The sequence below is a fragment of the Myotis lucifugus genome, unplaced genomic scaffold (assembly GCF_000147115.1).
Source record: "Myotis lucifugus unplaced genomic scaffold, Myoluc2.0 scaffold_191, whole genome shotgun sequence".
Lineage (NCBI taxonomy): Eukaryota > Metazoa > Chordata > Mammalia > Chiroptera > Vespertilionidae > Myotis > Myotis lucifugus.
The window spans coordinates 1,922,887-1,948,306 of record NW_005871239.1 but is presented as its reverse complement, the minus strand read 5'-3'; the positions used below and the strand labels follow the sequence as shown (position 1 = coordinate 1,948,306).

Sequence of the window (25,420 nt, the reverse complement as noted above, 5' to 3'; positions counted from 1 at the left end):
TTTTTGTCTTTTTGATAATAGCCATTCTAACAGGTGTGAGGTGATATCTTATTGTGGTTTCGATTTGCATTTCCCTGAGAAGTAATGATGTTTAGCACTTTTTCATGTATCTGTTAGCCACCTGTATGTCTTCTTTATAAAAATGTTTATTCAGGTTCTCTGCACATTTTAAAATCAGATTGTTGTGTTTTTTTTTTTGCTATTGAGTTGTATGAGTTCTTTATATATTTTGGAGTTTTTTAAATTAATGGTTCAATCAGTCTGATCAGATTTTCTGTTTCTTCATGATTTAGTCTTAGTAGGTTGTATGTTTCTAGGAATTTACCAATTTCTTCTAGGTTGTCCACTTTGTTGGTGTGTAAGGTTCATAGTAGTCACTTGTGGTTCTTTGTATTTATCTAGTATCAAGATGTTTTATGTAAGCCTCATGTTAACCATGTCTCCTCTTTCATGTCTGATTTTAAGCATTGGATTTGTTTTCCACTTAGTTATTTATGTATTTATTGGTTGCTTCTTGTATGTGCCCTGACTGGGGATCAAACCTGCAACCTTGGCATATCATGATGATGCTCTAACCAACTGAGCTACCCGGCCAGGACTCATGTCTGATTTTAAGTCCTCTCTTTTCTTGGTAAGTCCTAGCTAAAAGTTTGTCAATTTTGTTTATCTTTTCAAAAAAACACCTCTTATTTTCTATTGTCTTTTTAGTCTATATATTTTTTTAATTTACATTTTTATCTTTGTTGTTTTCGTCCTTCTACTAACTTTGGGTTTTTAATTCCGTGTGTTGTTTACTTGAGATCTTTCTTATGTTGGCATTAATCACTATGGACTTCTCTCTTAGAACTGCTTTTGCTACATTCCATAAGTTTTGGTATACTTTATTTTCATTTGTCTTAGGGTATTTTTTATTTCTCTTTTGATTTCTTTGTTGACTATTGGCTGTTCAGTAGCATGTTATTTAATCTCCATATATTTGTGAATTTTTAGTTTTCTTTTTGTAATTGATTTATTAAAAAATATATTTTTTATTGATTTCAGAGAGGAATGGGAAAGGGAGAAATAGAAACATCAATAATGAGAGGGAATCATTGATTGGCTGCCTCCTGCATGCCCCATACTGGGGGATCAAGCCCGAAACCCCGGGACATATGCCCAACCAAGAATTGAACTGTGACCTCCTGGTTCATAGTTCATTTGCATTTAAAGTGATTATTGATAGGTATGTACTTTTTGACATTTTGTTCATTGTTAACTGTTTTGTAATTTCTTTGTTCCTTTCTTATTCTTTTGATCTCTTTTTTTGTGATTTGATGATTTTATGTAGTGGTATGCTTGCTTAGATTCCTTTATCTTTTGTGTATCTACTATAGGTTTTTGTTTTATGGTTAACATGAGGCTTACATAAAACACCTTATATATATATAATAAACTCTTTGAAGTTGCTAACAATGTAAATTCAAAAGCATTCTAAAACTACATTTTCACTCTCCCCCTAAACATCTTATGTTTTTGATGTCACAGTTTGTATCTTTTTATCTGTGCATACATTAACAAATTATTATGGTTATAGTTTTTGGTACTTTTGGGGTGTTTTTTTTTTTTTTTGGTCTTCATAACTAGATTTTTAAATGATTAACCATCACCATTACATTAGATTATTCTGAATTTAACTCTATATTTACCTTAACTAGTGAGATTTATACTTTCATATGCTTTTCTGTAAGTCATTAGTACCCTTTTATCAACTTAATGAAGTCCCTTTTAACATTTCTTATAAGGCCAGTCTAGTGGTGCTCAATTCCTTCAGCTTTTGCTTGTCTGGAAAACTCTCCTTTATTCTGGACAATTTTGTTGGGTAGAATATTCTTGGTTGGCAGTGTTTTTTTCTTTTCTTTCAGCACTTTGAATATATCGTCTCACTCCCTCTGTCCTGCAAAGTTTCTGCTGAAAAATCTGATGATGTCTTATAGGGGTTCCCTTATAACAAGTAGTTTTTCTCTTGCTGCTTTTAATATTATTTCCTTGTCTTTAACTTCTGACAGTGTGATTATAATGTGTCTTGTTGTGAGTCTCTTTTGGGTTCATGTTATTTGGAACTTTATGAGATTCCTGGATTAGGATGTCTGTTTCCTTCCTAGGTTAGGGAATTTTTCAGCTATTATTTATTTTAATTTTTTAAAATATATTTTATTGATTTTTTACAGAGAGGAAGGGAGAGGGATAGAGAGTTAGAAACATCGATCAGCTGCCTCCTGCACACGCCCCCCCGCCCCCCCCCCCCAGTGATGAGCCCGCAACCAAGGTACATGCCCTTGACCGGAATCGAACCCAGGACCCCCCAGTCCGCAGACCGACGCTCTATCCACTGAGCCAAACTGGCTAGAGCAGCTATTATTTTTTTTTAAATAAATTTTATGCCCTCCTTTTCTCTTTTTTTTTCTTCTTATGGGACTCCTATAAGGTGAATGTTGGTCTGCTTGATGTTGTCCCAAAGTCCCGTAAGTTATCTTCCCATGTTTTCACTCTTTCTTTATTTTTTTGGCTTTTCTGATTAGACGAATTCCATTGCCCTGTCTTTTAATTCATTGATTTTTTTTTCTTTATCTAGTCTGATGTGGAATCCTTTAGAATTTTTCAATTCAGTTATTAAATTCTTCAGCTCTGTGATTTCTGTTTGGTACTTTCTTATATTTTCTGTCACTTTGTTCATGTGTTGTTCTCCTGACCTCAGTGAGCATTTTTATGACCATTCTTTAAAACCCTGTATCAGGTAAATCACTTATTTCTGCTTTATTAAGTTCTTTTTCTGAGATTTGTGTCTTGTTCTTTCATTTGGAATATATTCCTTTGTTTCTTCGTTTTCTGTGACGCTCTGTGCTGCTATCTATGTGTTAGATAAAACTGTGGCCTCTCTTAATCTTAAAGGAACAGTCGCATGTTGGAGATGAAACTTATATATTTCAACCCTCTACAAGCTCTTGGCTGTCTCTTAAACCTTTGTGATTGTCCTTTTTTCTTATTGGCTCCCAGCAGTTGATGGTGTGCCAAGACCCGTCAGTGTCTCAGAGAGTAAGATTCCATGCAATACCTAGTGTGCAGGCCGATTGGAAGCCAAATCCTCAAGCAGCATCTTTTAAAATATGCGAATATAATTCTATCAGGGGAAGACTGAGATGGGCATTTCTGTCTGCTCCCTATATACCGAGTTCCGGGGCTGTGTGGAGCAAAGAGGCTAGCCAGTTAAGAACAGTTTCTTCTTTTGTCCACAAGCTCCTGTCTTGGAGACACCAGTGACCTGGAGCTGGGTGTAGCATAGCTTTGATGTCTGCCCCCTACCCAGTCTCTGATAGGGTGGTACTAAGTCCCTATGTGTGTGTTAAATTAGATGCCTGCCCCTCGGGCTGCAGCTGTTAAGGTGAACTAGTAACCTCTTTCACAGAAAGACTGGGTGTTTCTGCCTGCTGCCTCTGCTGTGCCCTGGAGAAAAAGGTGGTTAGGAACGATTTCTCTCTTATTTGTTACAGGCCTGTGGGACCTGCAAACATAACCTTCGTTGGCCACCAGAGCCAGGCACTCAAGGGGCATCCTCTGGGTGGCAGATGCAAAAACCATCGTGCCAGACAGGTGCATGAACTCCTTTTGCTCCTCAAGCCGAAGCTTTGAAGGTAAGCCAGTTGGCTCTCTCATGGAAAGCCCAAGAGCCTTACATTCTGCTGCCTCTGCCCTGGGCCCTGGGCGGTTAGCCGCGGTGAATTCCCGTGAGCCCTGTAAGAGCTGTTTTTTAGTTCACTATAGCCATGAGTGTCTTGTAGGTGCAAACCCTGTTGGCTTTCACAACTAGATGTTGTGGGGCCCAGCTCTCAGGTGGAAGTCTTAAAAGTTGTAATGCTGGCTCTGAGGTCCATACCCTTTGCTCTTCAGGGAGAGTCTGGGAATTGTGAATTCCCTCCAGGTTGTGTGTTGGTGTGTTGCTATGCCAAGTGTAGGGTTTATGGTGAGAATGTGTTATTTAGCCTCTTCTACCCATTCCAATGTGGGTATCCTTGTTTGCTGCTGTGTAGGAGTCACTCAACTAGTTTCTGAATTTCATTGAGAGGAAATTATTCCTTATGCAGCTGTAGATTCGATGTGTTCATGGGAGGAGATGAGTTCAAGAGCCAGAACAACATTTTATGGGTTCTTTTTTTTTTTTTTAACTATTACGGATTCTTATAAGAAATGCTATATCACCAACATTTTTGATGGCACAGATAATGTTATTATGTGGAAATACATTGATATTAATGATTGAATTGAAAATGATTCAGCAATGTTGGACTCAATGAGAAGTTTTAAGAGTACCTTCACCAATTTATTTCATTCATGTTTTCCTCTTAATGTTTGCACAAGAATTAGATATAACAATCCATGTCTGATTAAGGGTTTTTTTAGTAGGTATTAAGAAAAGTTCCAAATGATAAGGAAGAATGTGTTATAGTTTTTATATTGTTTCTTCCATTGTGGTATGTAAATTAATGCTGCATCTTACATGTATGTAAATGAAAAAGAAGCATGTTATAGTTTTTCATTGGCTACATTGTTTCTTTCTTAGTGGTATGTAAACTAATGGTGTGTCTTACAATGTTTCTTAAGATTTGAATACACAACATACCTTAAAATAATATTTCTCTAAACATGTTCACAAATTATTTTATTTGATCTTTATATGAATACTCTGAAATAAGGTGGGAATTATTATTTCCATAGGCAAATGAAACTCAGGTAATTTTAATTTTCTTATAGCGTCACCTATTTTGTTTTATAGACTTTTGAACATGAGCTAATAAAATAGTTCAGTAATTTATTTCCTATAACAGTAAGCCACAAATTTAAAGCATTTCTACTATTGAATAGATCATGTTACATAATGACACCCTTTTGAAAGTCTATGATATTATAAATGAAAGATGTGAGTTAAGCATAGGGAGACTTACGTGTGAAGTTAGGGAATACTCAGATATGACAGAAATTCCTGGAAAGAGAACAAAAGATCAAGCTTGGGAGAAATGTGTATCTTAAATCTAGACAAGGTGCTTTTATGATATTCATTGTCATATTATTATATATTTAGGTCTTATTATTTAGTCCTTCAGTGGTGGTTCATTTTCTCCTACAGCTCACGTTCAAAAGTCTATAAAACAAAATAGGTGACGCTATAAGAAAATTAAAATTACCTGAGTTTCATTTGCCTATGGAAGACATCTGTGAGGTGATTTGAGTTCAATTCTGAAAGCTGAGAAGAAGTGAGCTGTGTAAATACAGCTAGAGGAAGAGCATTCCAAGAAAATAAAACTGCCAGTGTGGTTTGGTGATATGTACATGAAGACGCATTCTCCTGTTTTTGTATCTGTTTAAAATTTTCCATGAAAAAAATTTATAACAAAATGTAGCCCTGGTTATAAAACTTATATCTAGATTTGATTTCTGCATTTTTTTTTTGGGGGGGGGAGTCATGACAGAAAATTTAATAGATATTCTACATTTTCTAAAAAAACGAGTAAAAAGGTTTTACTAATTTACCTCTTCAGAAACAATGTTTTAACATCCTCACTAACTCTGGCTTCTATACAATCTAGCCCTGGTTACAGATTGCTGTTTATTACTGCATAATTGTGTTGTGTGTTAGTCTTCTCTTTCCAATTTTATTTTATTTCATTTTAAAATATACTTTTTATTGTTGATAGTATTACAGATACCTCCCCTTTCCCTTTTACCCTCATCCTCCTAGACCCTAACCACCCCCCCCCCATATCTTCACTACCTTATTGTTCGTGTCCATGGGCTATGCCTAGAAGCATATAACTTCTTTGGTTCATCTCTTCTCATCCCCCCAACCCCGAATCAAGGTATGTTAGTCTGCTCCATGCCTCCATGCTTTAGGTCTTATTTTGTTGGTCAATTCATTCTGCTCATTAGATTCTGTAAATAAGGGAGATCATATTATATTTGTCTTTCTCAGATTGGCTCATTTCACTTAGCATAATATTTTCCAGGTCCATCCATGCTGTCCCAAAGGGTAAGAGATCCCTCTTTTTCACAGCTGCATAGTATTCCTTAGTGTAAATGTACCACAGCTTTTTTATCCATTCATCTACTGATGGGCACTTGGGCTGTTTCCAAATCTTAGCTCTTGTAAATAATGCTGCTATGAACATAGGGATGCATATATTCTTTCTGATTGTTTTTTGGGGGTTCTTAGAATACATTCCCAAAAGTGGGATCGCTGGGTTAAATGAAAGTTCCATTTTTAATTTTTTGAGGAAACTCCATACTGTTTTCCACAGTAGTTGCAGCAGTCTGCATTCCCACCAGCAGTGTGCTAGGGTTCCCTTTTCTCCACATCCTTGCCAGCATTTGTTGTTTGTTGATTTTTTGATGATAGCCACTCTGACAGGTGTATGGCGGTATCTCATTGTGGTTTTAATTTGCATCTCTTTGATGATTAGTGACTTTGAGCTTTTTTTCACATGTTTCTTGGCCATTTGTATGTCCTCTTTGGAGAAATGTCTATTCAGGTCGTCTACCCATTTTTTAATTGGATTATTTGTCTTCCTTTTGTTGAGTTGTATGAGGACTTTATATATAGTTTCTGACTTTTTAAAATCCCCCCTTCTATCATTCCCTTTAAAGTGATTAGACATATAATAAATTCCCTATAAAAATTACAGATTGAGAAGTAAAACTTAAATCATTAAGTTTTATTAAATGTAACCTCAGTTATTATAGCATTTTACTGTGTTGAGAATGAAGAAAAAAAATGAGCTGCACAAAATATTATACCCACCAGCAATTTAAAAGTTTTGAGCATTAGAGAGCTAGTTCAAAAATGTTTTAGGCTCCCCTCTCCCTCCCCCCTTCCCCCTCCCCCCTCCCCCCGTAATTGGCCAGATGTGAGGTATATTTTGAATGGAGACTCTTCTTAGTCACATACTTATCATGATTCTTCCACTAAAAATTTGTTCTTTCAGTGGTTTACTTTCTGTTGCCATAGAACTAGGCTACATTGCACAAACATTTTGAGTCAGTTCTGTCAGTTTTTCCTTAAGATGACCGAGTCTTAACAATTAGATGATTGTGATTGAATTAAAAAAATGAAATCAGCCTTTTCCAGCCCAAAGAGTTTACTGGACTCTTTAAAAGTTATTTGGCTAGATTGTGAGGTCACACCCAGACGCCAAAGAGAAATGTCACTAAAAGATCACTCACTTAGCACCACCCTACATTGAGGGAAATGACAGGCTGGCCAAGCATGAGGAAGACGCCTGTCACAGACAGATTTGTCAGTGTTAGTCACGCACTAGAACATAATGTTTAAAGGGAAATGCATGACACCGCTGGGAAGCTATCTTGGAAGAGCTGTGGCCAAAGAAAAGAGAATTACAAATGTTAGGAGAATTGTGCTTCCATGACACAGATAACTTGGAAGTCTGGTGCATAAAAAGTTTTGTTTTTATAATTTAGTTCACCTTAGTTAGGGTCGTTTTTATATAAGGCAAAAATCTCTCTTTTGATAACAGTGTCTTTATTTCAGGAAGGAAGGATTACTGCATTATGCTGACATTCAGTTGGAAACATTTTTGGGTGTGGGATGATTCATTATCAGTACCAGACTGTCTAATCATAAGCCTTATCCAATCATAAATATTTTTAGGCCCTGGCCCGTGTTGCTCAGTGGTTAGAGCATTGGCCCACACACCGAAGGGTTGCAGGTTCAATTCCTGGTCAAGGGCATGTATCTGGGTTGCAGGTTCAATCCTTGGCTCTGGTTGGGGAGTATGCTGGAGACAGCCAATCAATGTGTCTCTCTCACATTGATGTTTCTCTCTCAAAAAAAAAATCAATGCAAAAAATAAACCAATCCCAAGGATGTTGCCTAGGCAGAATTCTTTGAAAAGACCAATTAGGAGCTAGCAAGACTACCCACCCCCTAAAGTAAAAGGTCCGAACTTCCTCTCGCCCTCTCTCTTCTCCCTGGCAGCAGTGGCTTCCTGACATTCCTTCCTGTGGTCGGGGAGCCCACCCCTGCGTCCACGTGGCCTCCACACATGGACTATTAGACTTTAATTAGCTTGGATACTAAACTACTCCCCACTGTCACATGGAAAGGAGGCTCCAGACACCGGCCTGCACTTGGAACCCCAGCTACACCTTCTCCAGGACTGGTTTCTCCCAGTAAACTTTGGTTCCATTAATTGGGGGGTGGGGGGGTGAAAGGCCCCAGGTTGTTGGCAGAGGGGCCCTGCCTCCTGGTTGAACTCCCGGTCAAGGGGACAATTTGCATATTAGCCTTTTATTACATAGGGACTTGGGGAGGGGAGCTTCAGAGAGCAGGAGAGAAAGCTGTGCTGCTTCCGTTTTAGCGAGGGCTCTTCCATTTCAGCCCCGGGAGCCAGCCGCTTGGAGACTTCATTCCGTCCCAAACATAAAGTCATGAATCCTCCCCAAGTCCCTGAGGAGACAAAAAGACACACACATTAGCAACTAATGAGGACCTTCTGAGAACAAAGAGAGTTGAGCAGGAAGAGCTTTTACCATGTGAACAAAGGCCTAATTAAGCATAGCTGCTCAGCCCGACCAGTGTGGCTCAGTGGTTGAGCAGCGGACTCTGAACCAGGAGGTCATGGTTGGATTCCCCGACAGGGCACATACCTGGTTTTTGAGCCCAATCCCTGGTGTGGGGCGTGCAGGAGGCAGCAGATCAATGATTCTCTCTCATTATTGATGTTTCCATCTCTCCCTCTCCCTCCCTCTTTAAAATCAATAAAGATATATTTTTAAAAAATAGTTGCTCTTAATACTAGGGGCATTCACATCACAGGGCTGGGCTACAGTTTGTTACTAAGGAAGCCCTAGCAACCGAATGCAGTCATTATCTGTCTCAGTCTTCTGATGGCCACACTCATACACATTCATGAGCACTTGTGTTCGGTTTAATAACAACATTTGGTTAATGTGGTGAGATGGGAGGACTGAGGAAGGAGGGAGCACCTTTGCTGGGGGAGAGGGAGGCGCTGAGGGGTGGAGGGAGGAAGGGTCAGGGTGGGGAGGCACCTGAAGGAGCAGAGAGGCCCAGACGCAGGTGAAGGTCATGGGAGGTAAGGTTGGGGGGGCTGGGGGGGAGGAGGTGACGAAACTCATACCAGAGGATTTTATTAAGCTGCTGCTGCAGACTACGATAATTTCGACGCACATTCTTCCAATACGTGAAGTGCCATTCCCCGTTGTACACAAAGTTATCCCAACAGTATTCAAAATCTGCAGCAAAGAGGGGAGAGAGCAGGCAGGTCTGGCCTAGGAGCCTTTCTCTCCTGAGCCTTCCCTGGGCAACCCCACTCAGGGCCCAGTTTCCTCCCTGCCAGTGTCTTCACTCCTGCCTCAGTTTCCCAAGTCCCCCTGTCACTCACTCTCCCTGGGTGCCTCTACCTGCCCCCCCTCCCCACATTCCTGCCCCAGCTCCCTCTGCTCTCACCCTCTGGAGCCATCATGGCCACCTTGGCCCCTGTAGCAACCAGATCTTGAAGCCCCTGCTCATCTTGGTCCTCATACAAGTAGAGGCGGGCGGCGGAGATGTCAGGTCCACGTTCTCGTTCTCATTCAGGAAGTCAGCCACCTGCTCTGCACACTCGAAGCAGGGGCTCCAGGATACGTACCAAGTGACACGGTCATTGCACATCAGGACATCGAATCTCATCAGGAAACAGAACCTTCTCACGGAACCAATCCAGGAAGCAGAGTTTTCTGTGTGGCCAGGATACAACTGGGAGAGATGGAGAGAGAGTGGGGGAGGACCCTCGTAACAAATCAGGCATGTGACAGAGCAGGCATGTGACAGAGCAGGCATGTGACAGGACTGGGGAGTGGGCACCAGGGGACAGGGAGCAATAGTCTCAAAGTCATGCTGTTGATTGATTTATCCCCTTTTTATTTTTTTAAATATGTTTTTATTGATTTTTATTTTTTATTTTATTTATTTTAAAATATATTTTTTTGATTTTTTTACAGAGAGGAAGAGAGAGGGATAGAGAGCTAGAAACATCGATGAGAGAGAAACATCGATCAGCTGCCTCTTGCACACCTCCTACTGGGGATGTGCCCGCAACCAAGGTACATGCCCTTGGCCGGTATCGAACCTGGGACCTTTTCAGCCCCGCAGGCTGACGCTCTATCCATTGAGCCAAACTGGTTAGGGCTGATTTTTATTTTTTAAAATATATTTTTATTGATTTAAGAAAGGAAGGGTGAGAGAGATAAAATGTCAATGGTGAGAGAGAATCATTGATCGGCTGTCTCCTGCACAACCCCACTGGGGATCCAGCCCACAACCTGGGCATGTACCCTTGACCTGAATCAAACCCAGGACCCTGCAGTCCCACAGGCTGATGCTCTATCCACTGAGCCAAACTAGCGAGGGCTATTTTTATTGATTTTTAGAGAGAGGAAGGGAAAAGGAGAGATAGAAACATTGATGAGAGAGAATCAGAAAGCTGCCTCCTGCACACCCCCCACTGGAGATCAAACCTGCAACCTGGGCATGTGCCCTGAATGGAATCTAACCAGTGACCTCTTGGTACAGGGGTCGATGCTCAACCACCGAGCCTCGCCAGTGGAGCGGTTCATCCCTTTGTAAACTCCTCCCCTCCCTAATGTTTTATTTACACATCCCTTACCACACGCATCCATGAACTCCAACATCCTGAGGGCCTGCTCCAGGCCAGGCCGCTGGGGTCCAGGCTTGTTCCCTGGGTGCTGTCTGCCGGGGAGGGCCCAGAGCCATGCTGCCCACAGGGAGCTACTAGCACAGGTGTCTACTGTGCTCTTGAAATGTGGCTCGCCTGCTCTGATGTGTGTGACAATAACAGAATACACCCCTTATCTCCATGACGTGATATGAAAGAAGAATGTAAACCATCTCATGAAAAACTTTTATATTAACTACTAGAGGACAGATGCATATAAATTTGTTCAAGAGTAGGCCTTACTTCCCCCGGCTGCCGACACCGGCTTCCCTCAGGTACCCGGGACCTGGGCTTCCCTCCTCCGGCCGCTGGCAGGCACCTAGGACCTGGGTGGCTTTGCCCAGCCCCGGCTTTGTCCGGAAGGACATCAGGAATGATGTCCAGAAGGACGTTCGGTCTAATTAACATATTACCCTTTTATTATTACAGATATGGTGAAACAATATCTTAGATATATTACAAAGTATGTTATCAACATTAAATTGATCAATTTCTCTGAAAGTTTGACCACTGGGTACTAGAAAAGGTTAAATGACCTAAGTGACCCTGATTACGCTCCCATGGGAAAGTACTGCCACAGTGACACCCGTCCATCCCAGAAGGGCTCTGCGTAGTCTGCAGTCTGGGTGGGGAAGGGAGGGCTGGCGTGTGCTGGACACTGCACAGGAGACCTTTGTGCTTGGCCCAGAGCGGGCTGGAGGCAGGCAGGATGTGGGTGTGGGTTCTCCCCTGGGGGATCCCACATCCTGGGCCTGGAAGAGGCAGGAGGTAGCTGGGGGAGGACCTAGCCAGCAGAGTACTTCCTAGGGCCCCATAAGGCACTGGTGCACAGCAGCCCCTACTGTCCTAGACCCTCTTTTTCTTCTTTCTTTCTTTTTCTTTTTTGCAATCCACATTTTAATAACAAAGATACTATTTTTAACATGGCCAAGTATACTTGGCTAAGTCTAGATTTTAAAAAACAAGTATCTAGCCCAACAGTTCGACCATACAGTTTTGTACACAACATTCCGTAGGTCAACAGAAAATGCATTTCAGCACAAAAATATTTAAAGAGAATCTCTAAGCACCATTTTATTTCTGCAAAACAGACATATATCTTGTACTGATTAAATGTCTACAAGTGCTGCCTTAGCTGGTTTGGCTCAGTGGATAGAGCGTCAGCCTGTGAACTGAAGGATCCCAGGTTAGATTCCGGTCAAGGGCATATGCCCGGGTGCGGGCTTGATCCCCAGTAGGGGGCGTGCAGGAAGCAGCCGATCAATGATACTCTCTCATCATTGATGTTTCTACCTCTCTCTCCCTCTCCCTTCCTCTCTGAAATCAATAACAATATATTAAATACCAATAAGTCCTTTTCCTTTACAAAAATACATATATTCTTAATAGACTGAGTCATTAACAATGACCCGGTCATCTTTCACTTCGATTTGAATGATTCATAAGCTAAATCTTACAACCACAAAAAGGTTTTTTATTTGCATTAATATGTTACCACTTTTGACCAAAAAAAGCTTAAAATATTTTATATTTCAAAGGAAAATCAGCAACACAACAGTACAGTGTACTCTACGGTGGTTCTGTTTAACTCGAGGGCTCCTCTACCAAACACTGATGCTCGCCGGTGCTGCCCCACGCGAGGGCGCAGCAGGGCCCGGGCTCCCTCACGGGCACGTGTCATGGACCACAGCTTGATAAGGACACTTAGGCCCCCACCCTCGTTCTAAAAAACACAGCAAAAGAAAACTGACCCCAAACACAGGAGGCTGATCCCTTTACATTTCCAATGTGCCGAACCCCTGCTCCAGTGGACTGACGTGGCGTCTGTGGATAAATAATCTGTTTGCTAACTCTACTGTTGCCCAGAAACATTTAATCTTCATTTGTACTAGATTCGTTTCTTATTCCACGAAGCCCTGGAAGATGGAAGAAAACTAGACCCAGCGTGTAACAGACGTCAGTTGCACTTGGTTCTGGGTTTAAAGGTAATGAACATTGAAAAGCTGCTGAACCATGTCTTAGTGCTGGCTCCTAGGGAAAGGGGCATAACGGATACACAGACACCTTTAAATGAGCATTTAAAATTAAATTATTTTTAAGTGTAATTTCATAACATTCTGAAAAGGAAGTGCTCAAGCATTTTAAGTGTTTGAAAGCACAGAAAAAGACGAAGAAGAAAACACACCATAAGTGACAACTGCATTACTGGGAAGAGAATCACTTTTCAATTATTGAGAAAATGCCATTGCTGTAGGGAAAAAATGGTGAAAACCTTGTAATGCATATTTAAGTACATTTTAATGAGATTACAATCTCGTGTTTTTCCATCAAAACTCAGCTGAACTAGGTCTGTCAAGTCAATCCAGCATTAGTTGGTTATTTTGTGCTTTCAAAGGGTTCAGAGTCTCCAGTATATTTAATATTTTCCAACCCTTCATATGCCAGATCTGGCAGACATGCTATGTTCCTTATTGTGTGTGTGTGTATGTGTGTATCTCATTTATAACTAGAGCAGTGGTTCTCAACCTTCCTAATGCCACAACCCTTTAATACAGTTCCTCATGTTGTGGTGACCCCCAATTTCATTGTTACAAATTGAATATAATTAAAGCATAGTGATTAATCACAAAAACAATATGTAATTATATATGTGTTTTCCGATGGTCTTAGGTGACTGACCCCTGTGAAAGGGTCGTTCGATCCCCACAGGGGTTGCGACCCACAGGTTGAGAACTGCTAAACTAGAGGCCTGGTGCATGAATTCATGCACAGGTGGGTCCAGCCAGCCCGCCACCAATCGGAGTGGGGGTGCTGATCAGAGCAGGGCCTGCCAAGGGGAGGGGCTGCGGGCAGTTGGCCAGCCCAACCCCCAATTAGGGTGGGGGGGGGCTGGTCAAAGCAACTGGTTGTTCTGTCGTTCAGGTTGCTTGGCTTTTATATATATAGTCTAGAGGCCTGGTGCATGTATTTGTGCACTGGTGCGGGGGCGCAGCCTGCGAGGATCAGCCTACTGTGGGGGCGCTGCTCATCCCAGTTAGCCAAGCTCCACTCCCACTGTAGAAGTGCACTGACCACCAGGGAGCAGTTCATGTATTAAGCGTTTGCCCCCTGGTGGTCATTGCGCATCATAGTGACTGGTTGACTGGTTGTTCTAGTCATTCCGCCATTCAGTCAGTGGGCTTTTATATATATAGATAGCATTTCACATTTTTGTGGTTCTAATCCAGGTATTTAAAGTATGGCAAACACATTCATTTTTGCAATTCTCCTACAACCAACATCTTGAGTATCAAGCTTAGCCTGTGGGAAATTCCATATGATAAACCGCAGTACGTAACAGAGGCTTACGTACAGCCTATCAGAGAGACTTCAGGATGCAAGCATTAACTCTGAGGTGGCCCACAGCCTGAGCTCCCAAGGAGAATGGTGTAAGAAGAGTGCTTACTTTGATGTATGTATGATCTAGATCTGAGACCCATTTTGCTAATTTGGCTGAGTGGCTGAATTCTAATAACAGTAGAGCAATCACTGAGAAACAAGACAGGGAGGTGAAACAGGCCTTTATGAAAATTTTGCTTTTGAATATGGAAAAAGCATTTATGTATGTGAGTCCAATCGAATGTACTCTTTTCTATACACGTAAGCCTATCAGCACTTTTACCCAAGCCTAGATGCTCTTTCCTCCAAGACGGTTCGAGGTCCCTGGAAGAGGTGGAGACTGAGGGCCAGCAGGTTCAACAGACTCTAGTGACTAGAGGAGGCCTTGTGGATAAGTCAAATGCCATTGTCTATGGCAGCGCTCGCCAACCTTTCAGACCTCACGGGCCATCAGTGGTCCACAGACCACCCGTTGGCGACTGCTGGTCTATGGTGATTTCGGAGGGTCAGGCAGGGGCATCCAGGGCTAAAACACAGGGCAGTATTGTGGGAAGAAGCCTCTGACATTTTCCATATTATCATCTCCCCACATCCTTCCCTGGCTTAGTTCCTGCCTCTGATGACAGCATCGTGGGGCACATACCTGGTTTCGAAAGACACCATTTTGATAGTCAAGAAATGAGCCATCCTCCCATTTTTCCACTTCAAGGCAGAGGAAGGTAGACTTCCGCCCATAACCATTTAGATTTTGGAAGTTGAAGTTGAAGGTCTTGGGATACATGCTTCTCATTGGGTTGCAGTGGGCAAGAGAGAAAACAGACAATTCAGTGTTCCTACGAGTTTCACCTATCTGGTGATTCCTGAACACATTCCATGGACACCCTGGGCACCCTGCCTCCCAGCAACCCCTTCCCTTCTCCTGGGGGAGATCAGGAGGGCAGGGGCTGCTGAGACAGCGGGGCAGGGGGGGGGGGTGAGGGGGCTCCTGTCCTCTGCCTTAGGGCCCAGCTCTGCTGCTTCCAACAGTACACGCCCAACCCCCCAACCCCAATCATTTGAATACAGAAATGAGTAATAAAACTGCCTCCACCCCCAAACATTAGATTTTCATATTAAGGTGCAATTCATGATTGATCTTTCACCTATGAATGTTTATTATTATCATTTAATGTCAGGCTAACACCTAAATTCACAGGCTCTGGCTACTGTTCTAAGAGCTCCTTGTATCTGAACTCCTCTATTCCTCCCCAAATCCAGGGGCCTCACCCCATTTTACAGAGGAGGAATCGGGGCACAGAGTGGGGAGTAGCCTGCCCAAGTCACAGGGCTGCTAAGTGACAGAGCCGGTCCCTTGCCCAGGCAAAGCCATGTCCAGCCCTTGCATGAGGTCAGCTGGCAGCGGTGGCCCTATTGGCTGAGAGGCTCTTTTCTCCCTCATTGTAAACAGCATTTCCCCCACCGGTGGGTGCACTATAAACATGAGGGCAGGGATGCCCCTGGGCACAGTCTGACTTTGCTCTTCTACTCACAGTGCCGGCACCTTGGAAGAGAGGATTTCCCTTCCTGCTCAGCGAGCTCCTCTCACTCTGAGTGGATAACGGGGTCAATAGCACAGAAAGTGGATCCAAGTGCTTCAAACCAAATGCCCCCAGTGCTCCACTCATCCTTTAGTGCAATTCTAATGGCCAAGAGGGCACAGGAAAGGCCACAGAGCAGCAGCCCCACGGGCAGGGAGGGGACAGCCAGCCCCACAACTGGCAGACTGTGAGGAGGACCCAGTGGACAACAGGCCTGGACGAGGGGCAGGAGGGGCCATTCAGAAGCCATTGTGGAGACATCCCCAGAAGGAGGCAAAGCCCCCGCTGGAGTGGGACCTGCAGAGAAGGTGCCCAGAGCGGGAGAGAAGCCAGGCTAGACCAGGGGGAGGACAAGGCTGAGGACAGAGACACGTCAGGGCCCCCAAATAGAAAGGGCTACAGAGAAGGACAGAGTGGGGGCGGTACCTGGAGCAGGGCGCCGGAATGAAGTCTTGGTTCCCTTGTTGCTGCTGCACTGCCCTTGGTCCCCAGCGCTTGTGCTGCATTTCTGCTCACAGGCCCAGGTTTTAGGAAAGTCCCTGTATAAAGAACCTTCCCGCCTTCTCAGCTGGACCCCACCTCCTTCCTGCTTTGGCTGCGGGGGTGGGCAGGCCCTAGGGTGTGATCTGCCTCAGCCTCAGACCCACCTTCCCTCCATCTCTGGGGCCTTCCCTCTGGACAGAGCTGACTTCTGCTGGAGACAGGCTCCTCTGTGCAGCAGGACCCAGGCTTCTTGTAAAGGGAAAGTGAAAGTGATGATGGCAGGAAGAGGGGATGAGACAGGCCCTGCTCCCCTGGGAGGGCCAGGCTGGAGCCCTCCCCAACCACCCTGCACCCAGCCCAAGCCTGAGCCCAGTGCATGCTCTCCACCTGCCTCCTGTTGAATGATGGGCAAGTGTGGACCTTGGGTCAGGGACAGATGTGCATTGAGTTCCTCGTTCTGGGCTTGGTCCTCTGCTTAGGTCCCTCTGCCTTGACAGGGTGGGGAGGACACAGCTGGCAGGCTCCTGTCCCTCTTGCTTTAGGAAAGCTAATAGACAGTGACCCTTGTCAGTTCCATTGCAAATGCTTTCTTTCAATGTGTGGCTAGGCTCTTGCTTCATGAAGTCTTTCCATGTATAGATGCCTTAATTTTTAATGTTCTCAAATGTATTCATTTTGTCATGTATGTATATGACATGACATAGGCATGTCTTTTTTATTTTGTATTGGATAGCTAATGCAAGGACATTTAATGACTTTCCTTCCATGTCATTTTGTCCTACTGATGTGCAATGCCACAACCTGTGTGTGTGTGTGTGTGTGTGTATGTATGTGTGTTGAGTGTGTTTCCCTCCACGTCCTGCATGATTCATGGTTCGGGGTCAGGAAGAGGAGCCGCACACAAATGAAAGAAAAGAAACAAGAGACACTTTGGAAATATTGGGGGACCAGGCGGGCAAGTCCAACTCAAGGAGACGGACTTCCACTGGTGCTCAGGCGGCACCAACCTTTTATTGATCAGGGATACACCCATAGCATAGCCCTTAGGCAGGCAAGTTCCAGTAACACACAGACTAGCCCACCTACAGGCAATTTCCAGTAATAGGCAGATTATCTTATCAATAAGGATTTACATGATTAAAGGTGGGGAGGTTGCTTCAGCTACCATTATCTAGATCAACTGGGTGGTGCACAGCTCCGACCTTTGCTAGGGCTTCAAAGGTCACCAGACTTTGGGGTCTCTGTCTAAGCTTCTCAGCTAGTGAAGATAGGTGGTCTCCGACGTGTGTGTGTGTGTGTGTGTGTGTGTGTGTGTGTGTGTGTGTGTGTAGGTTGTCTCTGACTCTCTCATATGCTCCTTTGCCTCACCTGTCCATGCCTGAGCGACTACCACACTGCTCTGCCAGGGCTTCAAAGTAGGTCCAATATCTGGTATGCCGATCCACCTTAGCTTCACCTTTGAAGTTGTATTGGCCGTGTACACATTTACATGAAGTTATGGACAACATTTCCTTAAAATATGTTTTTTAAATTAATTTCACAGAGAGGAAGGAAGGGGGAGAAAGAAAAAAAATCATCAATGATGAGAGAATCATTTCCAGCATGCCCCCTACTGGAAAAAGAGCCCCCAACTCAGACATATGACCTTGCATGAACCTCCTGGTTCATGGGTCCATGCTCAACAATTGACCAAACCAGCTGAGTGATGGACAAACTTTTCGTGTTTCATGAGATACCCTATCATCAATGTGTAGGGCAATCTTGGCAGGCATAGACGTCTCTGAGGCACTGAGACTCTCCATCCATGAACATGGTATATATCTCCATTTCTATGGGCCTTGTATGTTCTCAGTGAGTTGAAATCAAGTTAAAGGGGAAGCTGGAAGGGAAGGAAAGAGGCAGCATGAGGGCAAAGAAGAGGAAAGGGAGCACGGGGAGGAAGAAACTGGATCAAAAAGGAAGATATAACACTCTGGGCAGATGGAGATAAGCAAAGCAGCGTGGAGAGAGGAAAGAATGGAGGGAGGAAAGGGGCAGAAAGGGAGAATATGAATCCGGGCTCAACCTTGTCTACCTGCAACCTTGGGAAAAGGGAAAAAGAACTTTGCCTCAGAGCAATATGGTGCTCAGTAGTCATTCCCTGCTGTGAGAATTGGTGCAGTCTGGACAAGCTTGGGGATGAAAGGGGCTTCGCCCAGGTCCTGAGACATAGTGAGTCTGTGCCAAAAGGCAGAGGTTACTTTAAAGAAAAGGGAATGGAGGCCCCTCTCAATACTTCCTGCTCACTTGGGCATGGTGGCGTCACTTCTGGGACTGCATTCTCCCTGGGACACCTGCAGCAGGGGCGGGAGGAGACACAGAAATGAGGGCAGCAGCGCTCAGGACATGCTGGGAGTCCTGGGGAGAGGCCAGGCGAGGCACAGGGTCAGGAGACAGGAGGAACACCCAAGGTCAGAGGAGGAGCTGGCAGAGGATAGGGAGGGTGTCCCCATCAGGGAAGGCAGGATGAAGGGGTCAGGAGCAGGGGCCAACCCTGTCCTGGGTCTCAGCCTCGACCACCTGCTGAGACCCCTAATGGTTCTTGTCACCACTTCTTCCCAACACCAGGCTGCACATGGTATGAGCAGAAACTGCTGGAGGACTGAAGGATTATTTGAAAATAGATTGATTCATTGAACCAGAGACTTCCCCTCTTCTTTGTAATCACCTCATCCTTTGTTGAAGACTAACTGTCTCCTTTGTTAGACATTGTCCCAAATGCCCAACATTTAACCGTCACCACAGCCCCCGAGGTCAGTCACTGTTTTTTTTTTTTTTAAATATATTTTATTGATTTTTTACAGAGAGGAAGGGAGAGAGATAGAGAGTTAGAAACATGGATGAGAGAGAAACATCGATCAGCTGCCTCCTGCACATCCCCCACTGGGGATGTGCCCGCAACCCAGGTACATGCCCTTGACCGGAATCGAACCTGGGACCTTTCAGTCTGCAGGCCGATGCTCTATCCACTGAGCCAAACCGGTTTCAGCAGTCACTGTTACTCTCTCTGTGTTACTGTGAGGAATCCAAGAGGCAGCCCTGTTCCCTCTGCCACACAAACAGGGTCTCCACAGGAAGGAAACACTCCTGGAAACAGATTTATGGGCTGCCCTTCAGCTGCCCTTCATGGTCGGTCCCTGCTATTGTCCATGGAAAGGATGCACAGGCTTGAAAGTTCTGTGGTTGGTCTAGTCCTCTCTCTGCCCCCTGGGAATGAGGCATGATGTGTGGAGGTGGGCCACCATCTGAGGCTTGGGGGAGACCAGCAGGAGAAGACAACCCCCCAGAGCTGAGTTGGGGGTCTGGGGGGGTCAGCGATTCCAATAGCATCACTGTGCGGCTGAGCCAGGCGCACACTGTCCTACTCCTCCCACAGACCTTGTCCTGGGAAACAAGATGACTTTCAGCTCCTCAATGGTGACCACAGTCCCCTGACAACCCAACCTTGTCCTCAATGGTGACCACAGTCCCCTGACAACCCAGCCTTCTGTCCTTGATCTCATTCCTGCCCCTGTCCCACCCCAGCACACCCCACCCCACCACCCCAGCACCCCACCACCCCACCACCCCTCTCCTGTCCTTTTCTTCCATCTCCTCAGGTCACTTTGTCTATCAAGTCTTCCCTCTGGCTTTGTGTCCTGACTCAGTCCCTTCCACTGCTTTGGCCATGAGCATCATGACTGTCCTTATTCTCTATCCCTCCAATGTCTCTCAAACTAAAGGATTCAGTCCCAATCCCTCACATTCCTGTGTGAGGTTGTGACACGGGTGGTCCGGACATGTGAGCAGAAGCCTGTGGTGAGAGACCTGGGAGCCTTTGTTGCCTGTAAGGCCTTGTGCAGGATGCCCAGCTGCCAGGGGCTCACTCAGCATGATTCAGGCTCCACAGAGACACGGCAGGACAGACAGCTGCTGCCTGCACTGCATCCTAGGTGGGTCAGGTGCTAGGAAGGGCAGAGGGGTCCTGTCTGCAGGGAAGCCCCTCCCTCTAGCTTCCTCTTCAGGGAGTGGAATTGGAAAGGCCTGAGGACGCAGGAATCCCCAGCCCTCCCCTCAGCCAATGTCAACTTCAATTGCTCTTCCCAATAGTGACCCTGAGCCTTTCTCTTCTCTTCTTGCATGGGCTGTCATTTCGTGACAGCACTACTCTCAGCATATCCTTGGTCGATGCGTTTAGGCTTTCGACTTTGAGATTCTGCTGCTATAAGTATTGCTAACTTTCTCTAACCAGTTGCAATTAGTGTGACCACTGCCCTCCCTGAGGTACATACAGAAGAGAAAGGTATTTTCACTTTTGCTAGTGCTTATTGAACTATTTGGTCTTCATGAAATACTTACAGAGAAAAAAACATTTTGTGGAAGATTCTTAATCTTTCATGTTGTTGCTTCGGACTTAAAATCAATGTAAATAAACAATCTCCTATTTGTGACTCTGATAGTAATGAGTACAATATTACTGGTGTGGATTTGGAACAAATCACTGATTTTAAATGAAAAGTAAATCAATCAGATTTTTTAAAAATTCCTTACTAGCTCATTCATTGCCTTTTCCTGGTTTCTTTCAATCAACTTGGAGATGGTGGCAAATGATGAGTTTTTATTTTATTTTTTATTGATTTCAGAGAGGAAGGGAGAGGAAGAGAAAGATAGTAACATCAATGATGAGAGAGAATCATTGACCGGCTGCCTCCTGCTCGGGGATGGAGCCCGCAACCCCAGCATGTGCCCTGACTGGAATCGAATCCGGGACCCTTCAGTCCACAGGCAGACGGTCTATCCACTTTGCTGATATATCTCGTAGAGCAAGGGAAACAAAAGAGAAAATAAACAAATGGGACTTCATAAAAATAAAAAGCTTCTGCACAGCAAAAGAAACCATGAACAAAATGAAAAGGGAGCCCACTGTACCATCAACAAATCAATAAATGACAAGTGCTGACAAGAATGTGAAGAAACGTAAACCCTAGTGCACTGCTGGTGGGAATGCAGACTAGTGCAGCCATTATGGAAAACAGTATGGAGTTTCCTCAAAAAATTAAATATGGAACTGACCCAGTGATCCCACTTCTAGGAATATATCCTAAGAAACCTGAAACACCAATCAGAAAGAATGTATGCACCCTTATGTTCATAGCAGCACAATTTACAATAGCTAAGATCTGAAAACCACCTAAGTGCCCATCAGTAGATGAGTGGATATAAAAGTTGTGGTACATTTACACCATGGAATACTATGCAGCAGTAAAAGTAAGGATCTCTTACCCTTTGAGACAGCATGGAGGGACCTGGAAAGTACTATGCTAAGTGAAATAAGCCAGTCAGAGAAAGACAAGTATCACATGATCTCACTTATATATGGAATCTAAGTAACAAAATAAACTGATGAACAGAGAGGATCCAGAGATTGGAAGCATGAAACAGACTGTGGAATCTCAGAGGGAATGTGGGGGTCGGGGAGTAGGTGGGAAGAGATTAACCAAAGAACTTGTATGCTTATATGCCTAACCCATGGACACAGACAATAGTGTGGTGAAGGCCTGTGACAGGGGGCAGAGGTGGGCTAGAAGGAGTCAATGGGGGCAAAGGGGACATCTATAATACTTTCAACAACAAAATATTTTTAAGTGTTAGTACAATTTAAAAGCATGGTATTTTGCTTTTAAACATAAGACCCCTACCTCCCACCACACACTAAAATAAATTCTAAATAAGTCAAAAGTCTGAATGAGAAGGGCAAACAAAAAAACTTTTAGAAAACCATATAGAAAATATTTTATGGCTTTGGAGCTAAATTTATTTCTTTTAAAAGATCCAAAAAGTATAAGTTAAAAGGCAAAATTAAAAGGCAAAAGATGGCACCCAAAGCAATCTTGAAAAAGAAGACAAAGTTGGAGCACTCCCAATTTCAAATTTTATTACAGAACTACAGTAATCAAGATAGTGTGGTACTAATTAGTAGAAGAATAGACATATAGATCAATGGAGTAAAATGGAGAATCCAGTAATAAACCCTTACATTTATGGTCTGTTGATTTTCCGTAATGATGCGAAGACTGTTTAATGGAGAAAAAAATAATCTTTTCAACAAATGGTCCTTGGACAACTGGATATTCACATGTGAAAGAATGAAATTAGACCTCTACCTCAACCATACACAAAAAATGGTTCATAGGCCTAAATGTAAAACAAAAACAAAACAAAACAAAAAACTGTAAAACTACTAGAAGAAAACATAGACATAAATCTTAGCTTGGTTTGGCAATGATTTCTTAGATACAACACCAAAAGGGCAAGTGATAAAAAAGATAAATTGGACTTCATCAAAATTAAAAACTGTTGTGCTCCATACTATACCACCAAGAAAATTAAAAGACAGCTCATAGAATGGGAGAAAATATTGGTTTCAGGTCGCAAAGAAAGCCTGGTAGCAGAGCAAGAGATGTGAATGCTGGCAGTCCAGAGAGCAAGCCCTATAAATAAAGCCTGCAGGCATATGGGTGGGGCACCAGTGTAGCAGTATCTGCTCTCGGTGCCAGACTCTTCAGTAGGATTAGGCAGGCCTCAGTCTTAGCTGGGGATTCCCAGAAAGTATACAGAGACTGAGGCAAAAAGGCTTATATGTTATTAATTAGGCCGAGCACGTCCAAGAAAGAGGGGTAGGAAAAGAGGGTGAACCAGAGGAGAGAGAACCAATATGAAATTGCATCATGGAGGAAGCTATCATTAAATGCCATTAATTGCTTGATCTCTTGGGATAGTCTTTAAGAAGCCTTAAAAAGCCTTTGGACTTTTGTACCCGAAGACCCAAAAAGCACCTGAATACATTTTTTTTAAAGCTTGGTTTCCCCTCCACAGGTAGTTAGTTGATATCTGTAAATTAAGACTCTCTTAGACTGCATTCATACCTCAGGTTCCCTTTCATCAACGTCCAACTCATAATTGGTGGTAATGGATAGCAGGGGTCATTGAAATCCACAGAATAATGGCTACCATTTAGTAAGCACAAGGCAGTTTTATATAATGTCTCCTCTTCACAAAGTAGTTTTTTGTTATGATTTTATTAATGCCCCAAATTAGACTCCACTAATTTAAGGAATGTGGCCAAGGTCATGAAACTAGTAAGTAGCAGACCAGGTTTTGGACCAAGGTCTGTGTTTTTTAAAAACTCCCCAAACAATGCCCTTTCTATTATACCATGAAGCCTCTTAGAAGAAAGGGTTGAGATTCCTAAATCTTTTCTTAGCCAGTACTTTTTTAAAAATGCTATTTATTTTTTTAAATTGGTCATACAAACACCTGGCTTAAAAATTAAAGGAAAACAAAAGACTTTTCAGTGAAAGCTCTCCTTTTTTACCCTGTCTGCCAGTCACCTGATTCCTCTTTTCAGGGGCAATGTTACCAGTTTCATGTGTATCTTTCACAAAACAGTTATGCATAAATATAAGTATTATTTTTCTGTTTAACAGAAATTACTTGGATATACACTATACTCGCCTTAGGTTTTTTTTCACTTAACAATACATCTTCAATTCACATCCATATCTCCACATAAAGTTTAGCCGATACTTTGAAATGTTCTCATCATTAGGGTTTTTATTATTAAAGAGTACGAGATAAATTATACTAAAATGTATCAACTATTTCTCCTGTGCTACTTATACTATTTAAAGAATAAACAAGAAGCAAAATGTCAAAGAACCAGGCAACAGGAAAGGAGTGGAGAAACATGAAATGCACACGAGTTTGAGAGTAGCTCTCAATTAAAAGACCTTTTTTTTAAAAAAAAAAATTTATTTTATTTCACTGTACTTTTTTGTTGTTGTTGTTAATCCTCACCTGAGGATACCCTTCCATTGATTTCTAGGGAGAGTGGAGGAGAGAGGGAAAGACAGAGAAACATCGATGTGAGAGAAACACATCGATTGATTGCCTCTGACCAGGGCCAGTGCCCAATGAGCCCACAACCAAGGTAAAGACCTTCTTGTTTTCTCTCTTGGGTTACCTCGACCCTAACTCCAATCTGTAATTTTTAGGTGTGTTTTGTAATGTAACTGCTGTTATTCTTCTGTGTTTTTGTTTATAGGCATGAGTGAAATGTGAGTACAGATTTGTCCTGTTGGCCCCTTCAACTATCTGGCCCCAATATTCCAAGATGAGAAGATAACATGAAAATGAGTGGGAAACCTAGCTCTTGTCTTTCTCCAAATTTCATAGTCCTAAAGTCTGTTGGTTGCGTTTAATTTAATACTTTTCACTAGTTGTTTCTTTAATGTAGAAGATGTCATCTCTAGGGCAGAGACCATATCTCCCACCATAGTGGGTGCATGATAGTAAGTCCTGGAGGACAGAAGAAAAATCTGGTGATCCCGATACTTCCTCCTGCATTGACAAGAGGCTAACATAAGTGGTGGGGTGTGGGGAGAGGTGAGGATGAAAGTCGAGTAGAATCACAAGGAAGATTTCTCAGATATACGTGCTCATCTGCTCCTGCACCAACATTTCAGTTGGAGTGAATGGGACATATACAGGGATGGGAAAAGTAGGTTCACAGTTGTGAGTTCGTGAAACAGAGTTTATTCTTGTTGAGTTGATTAAGCTATTGTAAACCATAACCTGCGTGACAATTGTAGACCTAGAAAAAGCTCCTTGGGGGATTCTTACATTCCTCCGTCTTCTTACCTCTAATTCATAATTATCGCTAGTACAAAGGGGAGATACAAAAGATAAGAGCAAATATCACATACCCGACCAAGTTGAAAATTCTTAAGCAATTTATTTTAAATCAAAGAAGATGGGACTTTCTTTATGCCTCTGGTTATATTAGTAGCACACAGGAAGGGCAGACTGTAGTCGTGAAAGCTGCCCATGCCCAGGATTTAAGAGCTCAGGTGGCCTATTGTTGTGTGTCCCAAGTGTTCTAATGTGTTTGCCTGAAGTTGTTCTATCTTCTTTTTCTTATTTCCCTGAAAAATTCTCTCTGAAAGGTCCTGGATCCATGATGTCAATGTCCACTGATATTAGTGTTTTCTAATTTGCTGGGTCTTAACGTGAACGAGCACCAGAATCACCCGGAGGGTTTGTTAAGGCGCAGATTGCTGGAACCACCCCCAGACTTCCCGATTCAGCAGTTGTAAGGTGGAGCCCAAGAGTTTTCATTTCTAACAA

At 43.3% G+C, this 25,420-nt stretch overlaps 1 protein-coding gene and 1 pseudogene across 1 annotated transcript in view; one reads left to right on the top strand and one right to left on the bottom strand.

Moving 5' to 3' along the window:
• The window catches only part of STYX (serine/threonine/tyrosine interacting protein), a 65,868-nt gene extending 60,549 nt beyond the window's left edge, over window positions 1-5,319 (top strand). The window contains exons 11-12 of the mRNA XM_023760777.1: window positions 3,528-3,668; window positions 5,159-5,319. Coding sequence (XP_023616545.1) covers window positions 3,528-3,666 — 139 coding nt within the window. The 3' untranslated portion in view covers window positions 3,667-3,668; window positions 5,159-5,319. The remainder of the gene's footprint in view (window positions 1-3,527; window positions 3,669-5,158) is intronic.
• A 3,038-nt stretch (window positions 5,320-8,357) lies between these two features.
• LOC102439895 lies at window positions 8,358-16,239 on the bottom strand (annotated as a pseudogene).
• Window positions 16,240-25,420: the final 9,181 nt, after the last annotated feature.